The 20076-nt window shown below is 36.7% G+C and overlaps 1 protein-coding gene across 6 annotated transcripts in view; it reads right to left on the bottom strand.

Annotated features, from left to right (window-relative positions):
• Positions 1 to 20076, bottom strand: part of GRM8 (glutamate metabotropic receptor 8) — a 356522-nt gene that overhangs the window by 44177 nt on the left and 292269 nt on the right. For all 6 annotated transcript variants that reach the window (XM_061467549.1, XM_061467545.1, XM_061467546.1 and 3 more), the window contains one exon: positions 15983 to 16119. In XM_061467549.1, coding sequence (XP_061323533.1) covers positions 15983 to 16119 — 137 coding nt within the window. The remainder of the gene's footprint in view (positions 1 to 15982; positions 16120 to 20076) is intronic.

Below are 20076 nucleotides of genomic sequence, written 5' to 3'. Positions count from 1 at the left end.
TCAAAGCATTAAAAAAAATATATATAAATCAATGTAGAGAATAACCAGAACAAATGGCTAGTATGGGTGCATTTTACAAGGTATGAAAATTATGTTTTACAATCTGTCTTATCTGGATTATATTTTTTTTTAGGCAAAACAGTTACATTTAGGTTGACCTACTTTTCTGAAAAAGCTCTGAACAAAAATTTTATTAATTCTTGTTCATTATTATTCATTCTTATTTCATTATCTAACAAGAAAGAGAAGATACATTCCCAATACACGTTGGCCAGTGTTTAAAATTGGAGATCCTTTTAAGATACTTGCAGATCTGAGAAAATTCTGGCGCTGTAGAATTTTAACTGTGGAAGTGAGTGCAAATATAGGATTCTCTCATGAACCCAAGCATCTTGACAACTCAGATTATAGCTACATTATCAAGCAGTATGGCATAGTAAGAGCTGACCTATGGAGCAAAGGTGTGGGCTCTGAGGACTTGATTTCACATTGACCAGTGAAATTGAAATTAAAGTCCGGGAAGGAAATTTATATTCAACTAATTTTGGTGCGATTCAGTGTCCTGAACACTCATGAATGATTAAAGAAGATCTCCTTCTGGGAAGCATTTTGTGTTTTCATTTCAGCCAAAAGCAATCCAGTTCACATGGCCTGAGACCCACTCCGCAATGAGCAAGTGTGATAAAGTGGGAATAACTATCAGATTAATTTCAAAAGCAGGCTCTTGTTTGAAATCAAAACGCTTACATGCGTACACCCTCAGACTGCTGCTTGGACACTACTATAATAGAGGCAGGGGAAACTAGATTTTAGAGAGAGCCTTGCTTGCTTTTCTTATATCTGAACAGGTGCGCTAAAAGTTTCTATATATACAGCAATTAAGGACTGAAAAGTCATGCTACTTCTGGTCAACCTGTTAATTCCCACCTGCACCTGACCTGCAGCAGACTTTGCCTGTAATGTATTTTTGAGCTATCATTTTGAATAATATAAATGCAATAAAGAAATCCAGTACAAGACATAATTACAATGGTCTTGAAGCTCTATCAGTTTTTTCAGTCACTGAATGTACATACTAAAGGACCCGGCTTCTCAAACCATGCAGAATATTCACCTGTATCATTACTTTTTTACCCTGAGGTTATAGCGCTATGGATGCAACTTCTTCTTTGAGACTAATTTTAGCAATAAATGATTGTAGAAACTGTTAAGAAATAAGAAAACAAAGGAGAATCACTTGGGAACATAAGACTCAGGGATATCATATAATTTTTGGAACTGCTGAACACTTGCACTAGTCATAAATATTAAATGGACTTGCTGGATGCTCAGCTCTTTTTGAAAATCATATTTTTTTTTATGTATCAGTGGAATTTTCAAAAGTGCCAAGGGGAACTTGTTCAATCCAGCTAATTAATTTACATGGAAGCTAAGTGCCTTATCTGTTTAAGTGCTTTTGAAAGTCCCACTATGCTTTCATCTGCAGTTTTGACAATCTAAATACTTAGGAAAACCTGCCCCAAGGTGATCTAGAAGTTCAAATGTTACAAAACTAACTTAGGGGAAGCTTAACTTTAGGCACACATTTTTCAGCAATATTCTCATAGAGGAAAGAAACTGACAAAGAAGCCAAAGCCATACAAAAGAAAGACAGGAAAGAAGGGGTTTTTTGACACTGGAAAGAACAAAAACGTTCTGCCTCTCTTCAGCCCTTATCAAAATATCTGGGTCTGTAGCACTCTTTATACTGCTCAGACTGTGCAAAAGCTGGGTAAGCCTCAGACTATTAAGTAGCCTTAGGTAAAAACAGTTTCTAAAATACTTATTTTGTCTCTAATTTTGATGAGACACCTTCTAGCTGCTGTTCACTACAGTATGACACATGATAAAGCAAAGCTCATTGTTAAATGGATCTGAATTCAACATAGAGGTCAGATGGACTGGAATAGCCTAGGTCTGTATATATTATTAACGAAAGTTTAAACATTGTATTAATTTTATTTGAGTAGTTTTTTTGAATTTGGAAAGTGTCTGGTAGATTGATGTGCTATATTATGAAGTACCTCACATTCCCCTAAGATGAGGTTCCATTTTCTACTATTCCAATACTTAACCAGAGTGAAAACATCAGAAAGAGTATGACAGCATGTCTGTAAGACACATAATAATTTTCTATGAAATACATCATGATACAAAAAGAGAATGGCTTCATTGCTATTTAAATAGATATAAAAATTATCTCTACATGAGATATCTGCCTGACAGAGCTTCAATTTGCTTTAATTTGCAGCACTAATATTCACAGTTCACTAAACCATTAAAATACAGACAAAATGTCATTTCATATCAAAAGCAAGTAAACACCTCTATCCTTCATAAAAATTACAAATACAGTTTCCTCTAATATGTAATAATAAGGCTAAAAATTAATGATGTGAGAACTGGACTAAAACAAGATGAGATTTACATGATACAGTACAAGTAGCACATTCACATTTCTGGCACCTATGCTCTTTCAATAATCAAGCAACTCATTCATTTAGCAATGCCCTCATCAACCACAGGAGACTGATCAAAAATGCTGTTAATAGGTCACATATTATTTCTGAACCATTATGTGTACAGAACCACTCTGTTTTCCATTCCCAGTGGTCATGGAAAAGTTTGTCACTTAATTCAACAACCAAGCTGACAATACAAAGGCACTTGTACAGCCTTCAGAGAATTTATGTCAAGGACATCAGTGGATAATATTTTAATGTTTCTGATTGTGTTACATCATCACTTGGAGGAATTCTCATTTTTTAAAAATCTTATCTCATAGCTAGATATTTATTAAAATAGTGAAAAAAATATATGCTTAAAGATATTATTGTAATCAATGAAATTATACAATATCTGGACAGAGGAATGCAAGTAGTGCGTTTTACCAGAGTTGTGGGAGCAAGCAAATATCTGTTTTGTAGCCACTTACTTTTGAAAGTATCAAGGTTATCAAATGTAAATTCATATGGCTTTTAATAGATGTTCAGATTCTTAGTTATAAAAATGACAAAGAACCGAAATACCACTTCCAGGTGTCACTAAGAGTTTTTCTTACTTTTTTCTGAAGTTCCTGGAAGTATTTCTCTTCTGATAAAAAGATCCTTCAGAGGAGCTTAACAAGTGAGTGAATTAAGGCAACTAAGTCTAATATTTAGCTTTTAAAATTGTCTAATGCTTCTATTTCACAATAAAAGGTAAAAGTCTCAAAGTAAAAGTTAAAGACTAAACTTAAATTCTAAACTGCACAACCTTTCCTACAAAATAAGATCGGCACGTAAGTAATATATTCTTTTTCGCTCCCACAGCTCACAAACCAAAACCTCAATTGCCTGAAGGGCTATACAAATCCACAAATAAAAATAAGGTCTCAATCCTGAAGAACTCACATTCAAACTATAAGGTAAAGGAGAGCAGAATATTAGCAGAACAGAGAAAAGGACATCTTGTAAACTGTAAGGCAACACTGTTCAGCATGATAGTCAGAAGCCATAGCATACCTCCAAACATATGCTCTCTGAGGAAATTGTAGCAAAAGGACTTTTAATGAGTGAGGGAACTGAAGACAGCAGGGCAATTTTGCATCTATTTCCTGAGCTTTCCATCCAAGTATAAGTAGCAGCAAGACAGACAGCACAAAAGCAGTCACTTCAGCACTGACCTCCCAAGGAATAACAGAAAACAGTTGGAATATCCTGTGATCCTGAGCTTCTCCGCTTCTAAACAGTGTTTCAGCAAAGAGAAGCACTTGAAATTTTAAGAAAAGTTGCCCTCACCTCAGCAACCTTGTGCCTTAATTGACTCTGACAGAAGAACAGACAAACTCAGCTGAAATGTAAGAATCAAGTTTATTTCCCTATCTCAAGAAAAGAGGCACTATACATAAACCACTCCTGACATATTTGTCCAGCCCGTTTTGAGGGAAAAAAGCTGTTTAAATGTGAAGTACATTCTACCCTGAAGCACTGCAAAATCCTAACGGAGACGTATGTTTTGACATTACTTTAAGATGGTTTTCCACTATAATAGTTTATGTCATCTTTGCCAGCTCCGGTTAGTGAACAGTTAGATCTTCCCACAATACTAATTTTGAATTTCCAGCACTATGTAAGCACTGGCCCTTTAAATACAGTTCCAGTCAGGTAACAAAATCATATCTAAAAGGTATGAAGGTCTGAGCTCATTCAGAACTGGCAGAAAACAGACTGTTCTATACTGAGATTTTCAGCAGCAGGGGAAGAGCTCTCTCTGCCAGGTCTATGCTGCTGCTGTGAATGAAGACTGAATAATTCAATTGAAAATTCTTTGGAGAAGCTTAGTGATCCGGCAGGCACAAAAAAAAAGCATGAGGAAGTTTAAACTTGAGAAAATACCACACAGCACAGATAGAAATAAAACCAAAACCCAACAAAATAAAAAATTAAAAAAATATCCTTGTTACTAAGGAAAGATGAACACATTCAAACCAAGAGTATTTTCAAAAGCCAGGGGTTTTCGTATGGACTGAACATACTGAGATTTATTCCACAATACTTAAAGGACTGACTGAAAAGACAGAAAGCTCTTGAGACTTTATGGGGAAGTACGGAGGACTTGCAAATGGGAAACCTAGTGCTTATGCTCAAAAAATGGGGGAAAAGGTGGAAAGAAGACAAAAGGGAATTACCAATCATTCAGTTTAACTTGAATTCCCAGAAAAAATCCTGAAAGAAATAAACAAACATATTTCACAAACACATTTCACAAACACAGTGAAAACAAACAAGACATATAACAGCCAAAAGAAATCTGTCAGCAACTACCTGTCACATTTCCTTCAGTGAGAGGGTAACAGTCATTGTGGATGAGAGGCAAGCAGCTAGGTGTTATTTATCTTAACATTAAAAAGAATTTTGACACCATCTCAATTACACTTCCAGTCATAAGCAACCTATTGAAACATATCTACACCCTAAGGGCCAGGTGCAAATTATATCAGTAAGCTATGGGAAGATAAAATTTGTTATTGATTCACTGCCAGAATTGAAAGGATGGTACGGGGAGTGGCCTGGAAAGATCTATTCTGAGCCTGCTATTATTCAATGCTTGTAATAACCACTCAGTGCAGTTTGGATGATAAAATAACGTATATGGTGATCAAATTTGGGCAATAACACTAGAAAAGGCTGAAGCTATGCTGAAGGTCAGGATACTTATTTCAAAGGATACTGCAGTGTCTGAAAAAAAGAAAAAGAACATGCAGTTTAATAGGGACAACAAACAGGTAGCCCACTATGGGTCAGGAAGGATAGAGAGAGAGCAGCTCTTCACAAAACAGAGATGTCAGGGCTCTGGTGGATTATAATACATTGAAACAATGTCATACTGTTACAAAAGGGGAAAATGCCATCCTGAGAAGTGCAGATGGATGGAATAACCTTTCACCTCTGCCCTGCACTCTTAAATAGATGAAATTGTGTTTCTCCTGTACTCTCTGCACTAGTGAGACTTCAGCCAGAGCACTTTGTGAAGGCTGGATCATTGCTTCAATTTGAATGAGAATCAAATGGGGAGTCCAGGGGAAATAAGCAAAGATCAGAGTCTCTAGAAAACACGATCTATGTGACTAAATTGAAAAAAAAAATCATGTTGCATAGCCTGAAAAAATAACATAGACTAGGGGATAAAAAAACAGTTTTCAAATACATGAAAAGGATGAGAATGTGCTCAATGTATGCTGGATAAAGTAAGAACTAACAGGCTTAAATTACAGCACATGAATATAGAAAATGCTAGCTAGATAGTTTCTTGAGAGACCTTTACCTGTCTTCTGTAGAGCTAGGGCAAATTTCAGGTGCTAAATATTTTAAGCACAAATAAAAAGGCTAAGACTGTAACTAGGCCAGATAAATTAAAAAAAAAAAAAAAAAAATCCAGTGTATTCTCATGACAGCTAAATTCTTTAGACTGCCTTTTGTGGTTTTACAGGACATCTATTAAAAAAAAACCAATTTTTTATATTTAAACAAATAAGCAAATAAGAAGAGCTGATGATCATACTTTTCCTACTTCTTGGCTAATTAATGATGCATTTTTAAATTGTCTTATGGGTAGAGCTACTGCACTACTGCTTTGCTGGAAATGATAGGGAAAGAAAGTTTATGTAAAAGGAATCACCACTATCATAATAGTAAACTGTTTTCCACATAGACATAAATGAACATAAATCAGTTTGGGAAGTATTCAGCAGCTCTTGCATAAAGTAATCCAATCTGAAGCCCTGCATATGAATGGAAAGCTGTCAAAATATTCATAGAAAAGCTGGTTTTGTCCAGTAATGCAACGTACAACATGAAGCAGAAGATCCTAAATAAGTAACCAAGTAACAGGAAATCTATCTTTGAGGGGTATTACTAGCAAATCAAATAAAACAAATTAATAAAAGTCAGAAAACTTAAGAAATGATGGCTGATGGAGATCTCAGGAGTACTGTTCAGGCCCCAACTCTGAATCAATTATGCAAGATCAGTCTATACAGTTTACCTGCTCCAATCAGCCCATAGCGCTAGAGATTGTCAGCCTCACAGGCAATGCTGCTAAGTGTTTCATTATTCTCATCATTAGAATCTTCCAGCATGTCTGCATTAATTCCCTCTTACTGTAATTCAAATCCACTAGTTCTCCTGATAGCCAAATTAACTATACCTAACAGTTTGCTCTTTTCCTGAATAATCATTTCTGTATTGAAAGAGATTAACATAACTCCCTCAAGTTCAGTCTCCTCCAGACTAAACAATCCTAGTTTGTTTAACCTTTCCTTACAGGCATTCTTTTAGATGGCTGGTCATTATCATTGCTTGCAGCTGGACTCTCTCCAGCTACTCTACTTTTCCAAGTGAAGTCGCAGTTCTGCTAAAAATGTCATAGCACTGGGGAAGAGAACAGATGGATTACATCGCAAGTCTAGGAGTTCCTTGCTGCAATGGCCTCTGGGGATGTAAATCTCAGTTAACCATTACAAAGCCATTGCTTAGCTTTATGTCTATGCTTTCCATAAAGGGGATTTCACTTCAGTTCATGGTGTTACTGCAAACATTATTTCAATAATACCTGTTTGGTCCAGGTACTGTGGCAGTAGGATTATTCCCTCACATACTATTGTCCCACTCAACATTAAATCTGCTACTGCAAGCTGAAGTTACAATGAGATTACCTATGCATTCTTCATTCTCTGCCTTAAGCTGTACTATCAGAATATCAACACTAATACCAGTGATACCAGTTTGGAAATGTGGAAAATAATTCCCTCCCTGTCTTTAAATAATTTTTTTTTAAAGTGTCTGGGAATTTATCATGATGAAAAGTCCTGGAAAAAGATTAGGTCATTATCCTAAAGAATTAATATTACTGCAACACGAAGAGAAATTGCAACAAAGCAAAGAGAAAAAAAAAGCAAAACTATACAGTAATGTTCTACTGATGGTTATTCTCTTTCACCATCTCATAGCCACTGAATGCCTCTTTCCTTCCCCATGTAATGATTTTTAATTTAGTAGTAGACTTCCATTATGTAACACAAATGAACAATAATTAAAGTTATCTAATCTAACATTTTTGCTTTTAAGCATGAAAATTCGGCTTCTAAGTTTAAGGGGCAGCTCTACCTTCAAATTATAATACATGTACAAATTTTTGTGGGAGAGACAAGATAGATGGAAGAGACTGGGGAAGAAACGTGCTGGTACTTTACGTTTCACACTGGTTCCTCACAAAGGAATTCATTGTAGATTGGCTGCCAGCCATGTATAATCCAGACTACCTGCTATGCCCCGTAGGTGTTTGTGTATGCTAAAAATAGCAATATTATCTGGTGCCAGGGGAGCTAACCCTGCTACAAAATCCCATGTATGAATGCAGAACTCCTCAGGAATACCTATAAAAAGTACTGATTTTTCATATTTTTATCACTGCACATGAGGAGAAAAGAATATTTTAAACCCCATATGATTCCTTTGTCATGCATGGCAAATCCTCCTTTGTGGGTTTTTGGGAAAAAAAAAAAAAAGCCAAAACCAAAAAACCCAGCCCCAAGAGTACTCCATAATGTTGGCTATGGCTATTTAAAGTACAGTTCATTCCAATCATAACATTTCTTACAAAGGGTGATCACAAAAAATCCTATAAAATATCTAATATTCACCAAGAATCCTGTGAAAAAAAAATCACAGCCAGCTTGCAACCACTTTGCTGTATTTCAGAATTGTAACTTTCACTCACCCTGATAAGGTGGGAAAATAATTCACTATTCAACCTAACTCTCAAGCAGAGGCTGTTTCATTGGCGATCTGGTATCACGCTAATTAAGAACAAATGGTTATCAAATTCAAGATATTTTCTTAGAATCTCTCTTTTTCTTTCATTTTCTTTTTTTCTCTAGAGATTGAAGATGTCTGTTTCATTGAGAAAAAAATTGCTATTAGGACCAACAAAGTAAAAAGCTTCAGAAGCAAGAAAAGTTGTCATTCTTCATGGGTTCTTCTAACGTCTTTGGCTCTTGAATCCAAATTCTGTTTTGACTTTTCAGTCATGTCTGAAATATCATCTGTTCTACTACAGGCATATCTCAAAATCATTTAATGTTTTTTTCAACATCTATATTCATCTTATTTCCCCCATCCCAAAATATTTTTTTTTAAATGAGTAACACAATCCATAACCATTAAAAATCCTAAAATTGCAACTTTATTCCACATTTCACATATTATTTAGCTTGTATACAGTTGCTATCCACTGTAACTTACTGTTGACTTTTTTATCTGGCATTGGTCTTTAGTGACTACAACTCTCATATTGACCTCAGACTCTGACAATAAAAAAGAATAAATCCTGAGTCACACTTATTGACCAGCACTGAAATCAGGACTAGCTTTGTAAAATCTGAGTAGACTTCTAAAAGATGTAACAGTCTCTTTCTATGTTCAGCCCTGTGTAGAATAAAACAGCAGTATAACTTTAGTAGAAGAATAGAACAGCCTAAAACACTTTTGCTTGTCTCATTGAGTTTTGTTTTTAACCCAGCGTCAACAATTTTCAGTCATATAACAGGGATGGAATGTAAGTTTGAATTCTATTGCCCTGTTACACATGGGCAGAAGCACACCCTGCAGGTAGTATGATTGCCATATTTTGTTTATATATAGAATCATATACAACCCTAAGTGCTCCTGTTGTGTATTTCACTGTAGTGTGTTCTTTTGTTAAACACAGATCTTGGATTCAGCAATTTAAAAACATCTATCAATTATATAATAGTTACCACAGGAAAAAAAAAGGCTCTGGCTTCTTTAATGAAACATAGTGGCCTACAGCAAAGCTTGAAACTTATTTGCTGCAGTCAGAGAAAACATCAGAAGCTTCTTGAATTATTTTATTTTGCCAGGTCACAAGAAAGGGAACTAAATCATTTTGAATTTGTTACTTCCAAAAAGAATTGACTAATGTTAGTTTCCTTCATAGTTTCCTTCAGGATTTTCCTTGATAATATACAAGAGTCCTAGAGAAGAAGAAAAATCATATACTGATTCAAACCTTTTTGTGAAATGGCTGCCTGAAGGGAAGATCATTGTCAATGTGGGGTTCCCAATTTTTACCAGTTCACCAGACACTGTGCTTAAGGCTGATGATGATTATGGCTGTCTGTCTGATGGTTCTCACATCAGTGTAATTTTAATTTATAGTTTTCTTACTCATAAATCAAGACCATTACAGAAAAATGGATGCCCCTGGGTGATTCATATTCTTAGTGCATACAATCCATAAATCTAAAAGCTTATACGTCCTATTATTTCTAAGATAATGTTAAAAATCTGTCACTGTAAATCTTCCCTTGCCTTTCAACAGAACTCTGATGTTCTGATGATTCCCCCCCCCAAAAAAAAAAAAAGCAAACAAAAACCCAACAAAAAAAAAACACAAATGAATTCTGTCTTAAAAATGTCACTGTTTTCACTTGAAATTTGCAGTGTTTTGATATGTTGGTATTCTTTTCTTTAAGGAATTATATCACAAAAATGGATATTCACTCAAGCTTTTTAACTGCATCAGCCAAATACATAATTCTGAAAGCACCAATAATTGTGTTTGCCTGAAGTCCCATGAATCAAAATTACTTACCTGGAAGAATATGGTTTTGGATCTACATATTTTTTCAGATCAGGTTTTTCAAACACAGATTTTGGTAGACCAAAACAATGTATAAGCTTGAAATGAAATCAGAGAATGTTTTAAATAATATTAAAAAAGATTTTTTTTAAAAGTCAAAATATTAGATTTTAATATTTTTAAATATTTCAACTTTTTGTTTACCAACTGGCATTTAGGTTTCAAAACAGAACATTTTTAAGGAGGAGAAAAAAGTCTGTCAGAAATGAACCAGAACAAACTGAATGTGTTCCTAAGAAAAGGAAACTGAGAACCTTATTAAAACTTTAGGACTGGGATTATTTCCATTTACTGAGATTGACAAAAAACATCAGTCAACATCTCAACCTAGTCCTTATTCCAACATTTGCAATACAGAACACAGTTTTTAAGAGGGAATTCATTATTAATCATAAAAAGAAGTTGATTTCAAATCATCAGTGCCAGAAAAAGCAAGCTTGTTTTCAACAGCTTTCCTCTTACAGAGATTATATGGTTGAGAGCTCAAATTTGCTAAACCCACACATTTGTTGGGAACTTTTACATGTGGCCTGGTATGCAATATGAATAAAACATAACTTTTCCAGGAACAGCAACCTTTTACTTGACTTTTATCCATTATGAAAACCAGATTTATTTATTATTTTTTATTAAGAAAGGACTTTAGCTATCAGATTTTCCTGAAAAATAAGTTATCTTCTTCTACTGATGGAGAAAAGAAAATGGGAAAAGCAAACAGAAGACCCTGACAGTTAATTTGTGGTCAATGACCAAAAGTTCTAAGACATTTTTTCCTTCAAAGTGATACTAAAAATTTTTAGTATCTTGTTATTTCTTGTATATTAAGGTCATTTAAAGTCAGCAACCTTAGACAGTAAAAGAACTTGAAGGATTATAAATTTACATTGCCAGAATCAGTGATAATTGTATAAAAGGCAAACAGGTTCTTTGAGATTATAGTTGAATGTTTCTAAATTTCTGCTTTCGGAGCTTCTTTCAGAAGACTCTCTCGCAACTGGGATACCTTATTCAACACCAAGAACAAAAATTTAGATTCGTTTTTAATTTAACTTCTATACTGTGTGTCTCAGCATTGTCACACATGCATTTGTTTATAAGAATTACAAGAATAGTAATGATTAATAATTATTAAGTTCTCATATTTCATAGCTATTGCTGCTTCAGATGAAATCTGAAATGTCAGTCTGCCTAAGGGAGAGTATTAATGCTCCTGAGAACTACAGGGAGGAATCAGCGTCACAGCTAGAAGGGTTTCTATAGCTGGTAAAGACTGCTGACAAAGAGCCCCTTAGGGAGCATGATCCAGCATCTTTATCTAGCCAGAGTCAGCATTTTTTTTGCGAAAGGAAAAGCCAGAACTGTACCAGGAAAGGAACAAGGCTGAAGCTTGACTCTTCAGAGTCAGTAAAAACTGAAGAATCCTGAATCCTGAGGGCCAGGCTCAGAGACAGGACCAGGGCTGGCTACCAGGCCAGGAGCCATAGCCCACACAATAGACCCACAGCCAAACCCTAAAGAGAAAAATATTAAAGTAAAAGGATAACACAAATGAAGGGGAAAAAATCAGAAAGAAAAAAGGAAGCCTTTTGATTCAGTTATTTAGACAAAAAAAAAAATTTCTAATCTTAGTTATATTAATTGTTCCAAAAGTTGAACTGTACTAAAAACCTGGTACTTTCATTGTTTGTTTTTGTCATAGAAAATAAATAGATGAATAAAAGCTATAAATTTTCTGAATTACAATACCAGCTATATAGGTGAACACAATAATAAATACATCATAAATATAACATGTTACTGTATAATTTGAGAAAGAAATATCTGTAAAAACAGGATTAGAAGTATCTATGAAGGATATCTGTTTGACAGAGATTCATTGAAAATTAGTTACATATGTCTTCACTATGAGGAAACTGCTAAGACAAAGAAGGATATGGTAGGAAAGTATATTGTAAAAGCATCTCCTTTATACAGCAGCAGGGTAAAAATTGCTCTGCCATCTTAATACTGCTTTGCCTTCAATAAATATAGACATTTTCACTGAAACAAATGACAACATTCACTGTGTTCCCTCTGATTCATTGGTAATCACTGGCACCACTTAATTTGCAATATGATGATTTGGAATATTGATAGTCATTAACAAAGATTACTTGGGTTTAGTACAATTTGTCTAGTGAGAGGAGGCAACAGTTTTGCCACAGCAGATGATCATGTGGCATAACTATCATTGACATGTTCTAAGTAAGTTTAGGGAATACAGAAACAGATGGAAAACAATTAAACTAGCCAGACATATTATTACTTCTTTCTTTTTGTTAACATACCAGCTCTTGCAGACACCAATGGAGACTAGCACCCAGCATCTCAAACCCTAACAAACGTCAAGAAATAAAGCCCAGTCATTCCTTAGAAATCTTTCAGGCTTTAGATAAATATGAATCAGTCAAGAAACAGGAGTGAAAGGTAAGGAGGGAAACATCTTGCTGAATGAATCTGTTTGTACCGTGCATGGGAGAACCAAGTCCTGAGTGCCTGATTGCACCCTGGTCTGAACAGGGGATGATGGGATGAGAGTGGGGCCATGGCACAAGGCTGGGAGCAGAAACACTAACTGCAGAGCAGTGTGCCAGCCCATTCACACCTCCACGAGTCCACACACTACTCAGAGCTCGCCTGCAAACTGGACAAGCAGTTGTATCCAGCACATGATCTCATGGAAGTGAAAAAAACAAGAGGCAAGGAACATCCTAGCATGTCCATTAACAAGAGGTGTCCTTAGATAAATCCTTCCCTGTTAGCTTGGTGGTCAATGCGGTTAGCATGGTGGGGTTTCAGTAGTCTGAGTAACAACCAATCTAATCATATTTCAGAGAACTCCCTGGAGTACATATACATCAGGTAGAAATAATGGGACTGAGAAGCTTCAGGCTTAATGAAAATTCTAGCAGAACCCGGGGGGAGTGGGGTGAAAGGAATAAAAAAAGGCAGATTGGAGTGGAATTAAAGTTGAAACAAATTGTAAGGTAGCTTTTAGCTACTACTATATAACTGCTATGTTAGTATTAATATTTATGAAAAATGTGTGTATCAATTTTTCAGCTCACTTAATAAACACTACATTTCAGGAAACGGTAGCAATTATGAAGATCTGGAGTATATGCTATAATAGTAATAAGGGTTTAACTCTAATGTTTTCCAGAAATTAGTATTTACTATTAATTTTTAAATCTGTTTAACCATTTTTTTTTTAACTTTCAGCAGACATCAGGTTAGTGGAGGGAGATAACACTGCCATACATTCTGCTACACACAGTTTCTGTTTGGTGGTAGGGTTTTTTTCTATTGGGGCAGAAGACTTAAATAAATGAGTCCTTGCCAAGTAGTTATAGATATTAAATGGTAGATATGGTAAAGTGGTTTAACAGCTGTGGCTGAGAGAGGGAAGCTATCATATCTGTTACTGTGGGTAGCACTTAGATAATTATTGCAAAGTAGTCTCAACAGGGGAATAATTTGTAAATATTTACTACACTCTCTTAGCTACTCTTCTTCAGGAACCCCTCACGTGGAAAATCAGAGATGTTCGAAACCTGCTTTTTGTGATTTCATTAAAGTCACTACATAACCCCCCTTTGGTGAATCTAGTCATCCTTTCACACCGTTGCCCTTACTGCTGCCCTTCTCATCAGCCCTTATCAAAACAGCACTTGATATTCCACATATGCAGTGCTACCCATATAGCTAACATGTGTCAAGTAAATCCTGTAAATATTGCACAGCTAACAAGGAAGCAGATTAACTTTATTTTGCTTTTCTCATGACCGCAACTGTCCTCATATGAAGCCATCTTCTGACAGAAAGAAGTGCCTTGGACCACAACTTCTCAAGTACAGGTGCAGTTTGATGTTTAGCTGTCATACAAATATTGCATATTATATTCTCTGAATCTTACTGGGATGGAGATTTTCAAAGGAAATATAATTCCATGCACAGGTGGGGTTAAACTACCACAAAACTTGCAGAACATATTAAGGCAGCAATCAGAAACACCTCCTAAGGATGGGTAAGTTGCTGTGTCCTTTGCTGTTTTTGCTATTAAGTAATAAGTGACTCTACTAACCCTAGTTCACTGTATTTAAAAACTCCAAATTCTCCCTTTGTATTTATAATCTTTATTGCAGTAGTTCATCATCCCAGTGTTTCAACTAAATTGGAGTGGTTAGAGAGTCCAAACTTCTCTTTTACTAAATTCATTTCCATGCCTTTCTATTATTTGAAATACCAGGGAAATATATATGTACCTATCATTTTGTCTGACACCTTCTTTTAAGGGATGAGTTGCTATTTCACTGCCTAACTTAATAATCAGCCTGAGAAATATCAAATATATAATGATTCTAAAATATCATTTAAAGTAGCAGCCAAATACACAACCCAACCTACTTTGAAATAGAATTTGGTTCAGATTATTATGCTATCTTTTACCATCTTCACAAGAAGAGAATGAAAGGGTTTTATTTTGTCAGCTGACAAAGAATAAATCATCAACAATTTTAAGGTTTTTGAAATACTGTAGTACTCCAATGAGTATTCTCCAATGTCAGCATCATAATCAAACCTGTAGAATCATAGAATCATTTAGGTTGGGAAAGACTTTAAGATCATGAAGTCCAACTGTTAACCCAGCACTGCCAAGCTCACCACTAAACCATGTCCCTAAGAGCCACATCTACACATCTTTTAAATACCTCCAAGAGCTGTGAAATAACCACTTCCCTGGGCAGCCTGTTTCAAAGCTTGACAACCCTCTTAGTGAAGAACTGTTATCTAATATCCAACCTAACCTCCCCTGAAGCAACCTAAGGCCATTTCCTTGTGTAATGTGGAAGAAGAGACTGACCCCCACCTGGCTACAACCTCCTTTTAGGTAGTTGTGAAGGGTGGTAAGGTCTCCCCTGAGCCTTCTTTCCTCTAGAGTAAACAATTCCTGTTCCCTCAGCCGCTCCGCCCTCACAGGACTTGTGCTCTAGGCCCTTTACCAGCTTCACTGCCCTTCTTTGGACATGCGTCAGCACCTCAAAGACTTCCTTATACAGAAGGGCCCAAAACTGAACACACTATTTGAGGTGCAGGCTCACCAGAGCTGAATACAGAGGAACAATCACTTCCCTAGTCCTGCTGGCCACACTACCTCTGATACAGGCCAGGATGCCATTGGCCTTCTTGGCAACTTGGTCACAAGCTGGCTCATATTGAACTGGCCATCAATCAGCAGCCCCAGGTCCTCTTCTACTGAGCAGCTTTCCAGCCACTCTTCCCCAAGCCTGTAATGTTCCATGGGGTTGTTGTGACCCAAGTGCAGGACCCAGCACTGAGCCCTATTGAACCTCATACCATTGGACACAGCCCATTGATTCCACTTGTCCAGATCCCTCTGCAGAGCCTTCCTCCCCTCCAGCAAATCAACACTCCTGCCCAACTTGGTGTCATCTGCAAACTTAGTGAGGGCGCACTCGATCCCTCATCCAGATAATTGATAAAGATATTAAACAGAACTGGCCCCAGTACTGAGCCCTGGGGAACACCACTTGTGACCAGCAGCCAACTGGATTTAACTCCATTCACCACCGTTCTTTGGGCCTGGCTATGCAGTTTTTTATCCAGCGAAGACTACAGCCATCCAAGCCATGAGCATCCAGGTTACCCAGGAGAGTGATCTGGGGAATGGTGTACTTACATTGAGATGAAGTTGGTTAGTCCATTGACCAATTACTTTGTATTCTGTACTTTTGTTGGTGATTTGATACTGAAAAATATCATAGCGTCCAGGAGCATCTCCATTTTCATTGAAGACAACAGGTGTTCCAGCACTCCCTGAAAAAATTAAAAGGCAATTAGGATAAAAACCTTTACAGCCATTTTCCAGAAAATACATTTTGCAGGAAAAAAAAAACCAACTATTAGGGACTCATCAGGGATTCTTTTCATAATGTAAGGCTAACATGGTAATAAATAAAAAAAGCCTCACAAAGAGAAAATGTGTGTTATGATTATCATTACAAAATCTACCTTACCTATGAGTTAATTAAAACAATTTTACAAAACATTCTTTTGTAATCTTTTTGCTTGTTTGTTTTTTTTTTTGTGTGTGTGCATTACAGAACATTAGGAAATTATGTGATAGAACATAAGTGGAAAAACTTCTTTTGACTTGCAGAAAGGCACAGTTTCACTTTAGAATATGAATACAGTGCAGTAGGCACAAAATAGTAATCTTGTAATGACCTCAATAAAGAATTTCCCTCTTAAGTATAAAAATAAAATTAATACTATCAACTTAGGAGCCAACACTCATAGAAGACCTTAGGATGCAAATGTCCAAGTCTCATCACAGTTAATGTGATCAATTTCTAGCACTGACCACCTGTGTAACAGTGTTTTATCAAAATAAATTAAGGATAGCGGCTGTGCTTGTTACTCTCTCCTCTACACATGACACTGTCTGACAGAGAGGGCCATTGCTGAAACTGTCAAAAGTTATAAATTGACATGTTGTTCTTACTTCGATCAACAAAATGTTCAGATTGAAAACTACATGTCTACCTGGCAACCAGGCCAGCCAAATTAGAACACATTCTGATGAATTCTCTCAAGGTAACATCAAGGATGTGCACTCCCACAGAGACTTTTCAAAAACTACACAAAGAATGTATTTTCATTCATCCAGAAAATTCATATGCATAAGTGAATAATTTTTATAGTTGAGGCTCATTGAAGACAAATTCAAGTATGTTAAAGTTCTATTTAAGTGACTGGAGAATGAAATATATCTTTACCAGGGAAAAAACTAAACCGTTACAAAACCCACCCCCTAATGTTTTCATGGTATTACATATGAATAACCAAGAAAAGAAGAATATCCTGTTTATAGTAAATTCCTGCAGTACGACTTGATAATGTATCACCCAGAAGCACTAAGTCCACTGTGAGTGGTTTCCAGAGAATGCAAAAAAAAAAAAAAAAAAAGCTTAAAATTCTGGGTACACATCAAGAAGAAGTGAGCCAGTAGAAGTGGGAACAGCAAACTACATGCCCCTGGATTTCAGCATAAATCCTTCTTGTATGTCTGTTCATCTCCTGTAAAGTATTTTGTTCTCTTTTTTTTTATATCAGCTTTCATATCAAACAGATATTGAGTGAAATAAACAGCGCTTTGAGAGTGACAAGTGGCACATTAATTACTGTGCCAATTTCACAGTTCTGCCAGCAAAAGACTGGCTGCAAAAACTAAATGTGAGCAACCATGTAAAAGTATAAAAAAATGATGTGTGATAAAACCTTAAGACCCCATGAACATACCAGACTCAACACAAAATTTTTGAAAGCTGTTTGTGTGTTGCTCCCTATTAGTTTGCCAGGATGAAGGGCAAGAAAAATGCCAGTCTACAATCTACCAAACAATGAAATTATTCTTCTCTGCTCAAATAGCAGTTTGATCCAATGAAGTTCTTTTGCACAATAAACAAATCCCAAACTCATGTTGGTATGCAGGTAGGCAGGTGACCTTCAAAATATTGCTCTCAAGGTAATAACGTACTTCATCCTTCCACTCAGCAGCACTTGAAGAGCTCATGGAAAGAATAGATATCTTTTACCAACAAATACAAAGTGTCCTTTTTATCCCTTAAAACCAATGGAACTTCAGGCTTTCTTATGCTCAGCAATAACAGTGTGATCTTATAATCTATTTCTGGTTTTAGAAATCATCTTGTGCTTTTTTATGGATGAGGCAGAGTTAACTTTCTTCATAGTAGCTGGCATGGGCCATGTTTTGGATTTATTTTGGAAACAGTGTTGATACCACAGGGATGTTTTCATTGCTGTTGAGCAGTGCTTACACCAAGCCAAGGCCTTTTCTGCTCCTCACACCACCCCACCAGCGAGCAATCTGGGGGTACACAAGGAATCAGGACGGCACACAGGCGGAACATCTTACACAAACTGATCCAAGAGATGTTCCACACCATTTGGTGTCATGCTTAGCATGTAAAGCTGGGGGAAGAAAAAGGAAGTGGGGATGCTGGGAGTGATGGCATTTGTCTTCCCAAGTAACCATTATGAAGCCCTGCTGTCCTGGAGGTGGCTAACACCTGCATGACAATGAGAAATGGTGAATGAATTCCTTGTCTTGATTTGCTTGTACATGTGGTTTTTGCTTTGCCTATTAAAGTGTCTTTGTCTCAGCCCAGGTGTTTCTCACTTTTACTCTACAATTCTCTCCCACATCCCACCAGCGGACAGTGAGCGATAGGCTTTGTGGGTCTCAGTTTCCAGCTGGGGTTAAACCAAGACACATGTACAAACAGACAGACTATAGTGCCAGCCAGGACCATCTTTCTCTTTGATGTAGCGGTGTGCTCAGCTATCACACAATATGCTGCGCACCTCAGTCAACAGGGACACAGCATTCTGCTGAATTCAGCTGCCACTCCAGCTGAGTCCAACAAGATCTTTCTCATATATAAAATTAAGCTTGTTAAAAGCTGAAATAAGTCACAGAAAATTCAGACCCCCAAACACTTGAATAGCAGATTTTAGAAAGCATAGTAACAGTCACAGTGCCTTCTGTAAATTTGTTCTAGCAATTGTTCTAGCAATGCTAGAACATATTCAATGCTAGCAATGTTCTAAAATTGTTCTAGCAATGCTGCCATAACTAGTAGGTACTGTTAGCAAGTGGTACTAGACAATTATTTTCCTGTCTATATCTTAAATATAATGACCTAGATATCTGTTTTTCAGTTTCTTGTTCCTCTGTGGAAAGAAACATTACATGGACCTAAAACAAGGAGACATGGATGGCTATATTGTGTTAATAAACCATTAGCTACATAACCAGGAAAGCAAAACATAAAAGCATCTGGAAAAAAAAAAAATCTGGGGATTTTACCAAAGGTTCCCAAAACTATGAATGCAAGATTGTAGAAGAATGCTTGAAAGAATGAAACTAGGGGCCTCAGGGTTATAAACAAATGACTAATGGTTAATTAATGGTCTTAAAGAAAAAAATCTTAATGTCATCTGAAGAAAAGTATAACCTCATGGATGATCCAGATGAACAGTTCATCTGAAAATGGATAGTCCACAAAATGAAAAAGTTTTCTGAGAAATTGTACTTTGTTGGATAGTCCATCAGATTAAAATGAATACGTCTGTGAAAAAACTGATTAACACTGTGTAGAGATCAGATAATCAAACCATGTGGACAAACCTTGTAGCTGACCATAACTAATACCACAGGTGGGGGAATCACAGTATCACAGTATGCTAGAGATTGGAAGGGACCTCGAAAGATCATCTAGTCCAATCCCCCTGCCAGAGCAGGAACACCTAGATAATGTTACACAGGAATGCGTCCAGGCGGGTTTTGAATGTCTCCAGGGAAGGAGACTCCACAACCTCCCTGGGCAGCCTGTTCCAGTGTTCCGTCACCCTCACTGAGAAGAAGTTTCTTCTCAAGTTTAAGTGGAACCTCTTGTGTTCCAGTTTGTACCCATTACCCCTTGTTCTATCATTGTTTGCCACTGAGTAGAGCCTGGCTCCATCCTCGTGACACTCCCCCTTTATATATTTATAGACACTTATAAGGTCACCCCTCAGTCTCCTCTTCTCCAAACTATAGAGACCCAGCTCCCTCAGTCTCTCCTCATAAGGGAGATGCTCCACTCCCTTAATCATCTTAGTTGCCCTGCGCTGGACTCTCTCCAGCAGCTCTCTGTCCTTCTTGAACTGAGGGAAATGTCTAGATTTAGTGTATAAAGCTGCGACAAA

This window comes from Pezoporus flaviventris, unplaced genomic scaffold, assembly GCF_033815535.1.
Source record: "Pezoporus flaviventris isolate CSIRO_AGI_PZ_B2104156 unplaced genomic scaffold, CSIRO_AGI_Pfla_v1 ptg000045l, whole genome shotgun sequence".
NCBI lineage: Eukaryota > Metazoa > Chordata > Aves > Psittaciformes > Psittacidae > Pezoporus > Pezoporus flaviventris.
This window is presented reverse-complemented; position numbering and strand designations above follow the sequence as displayed.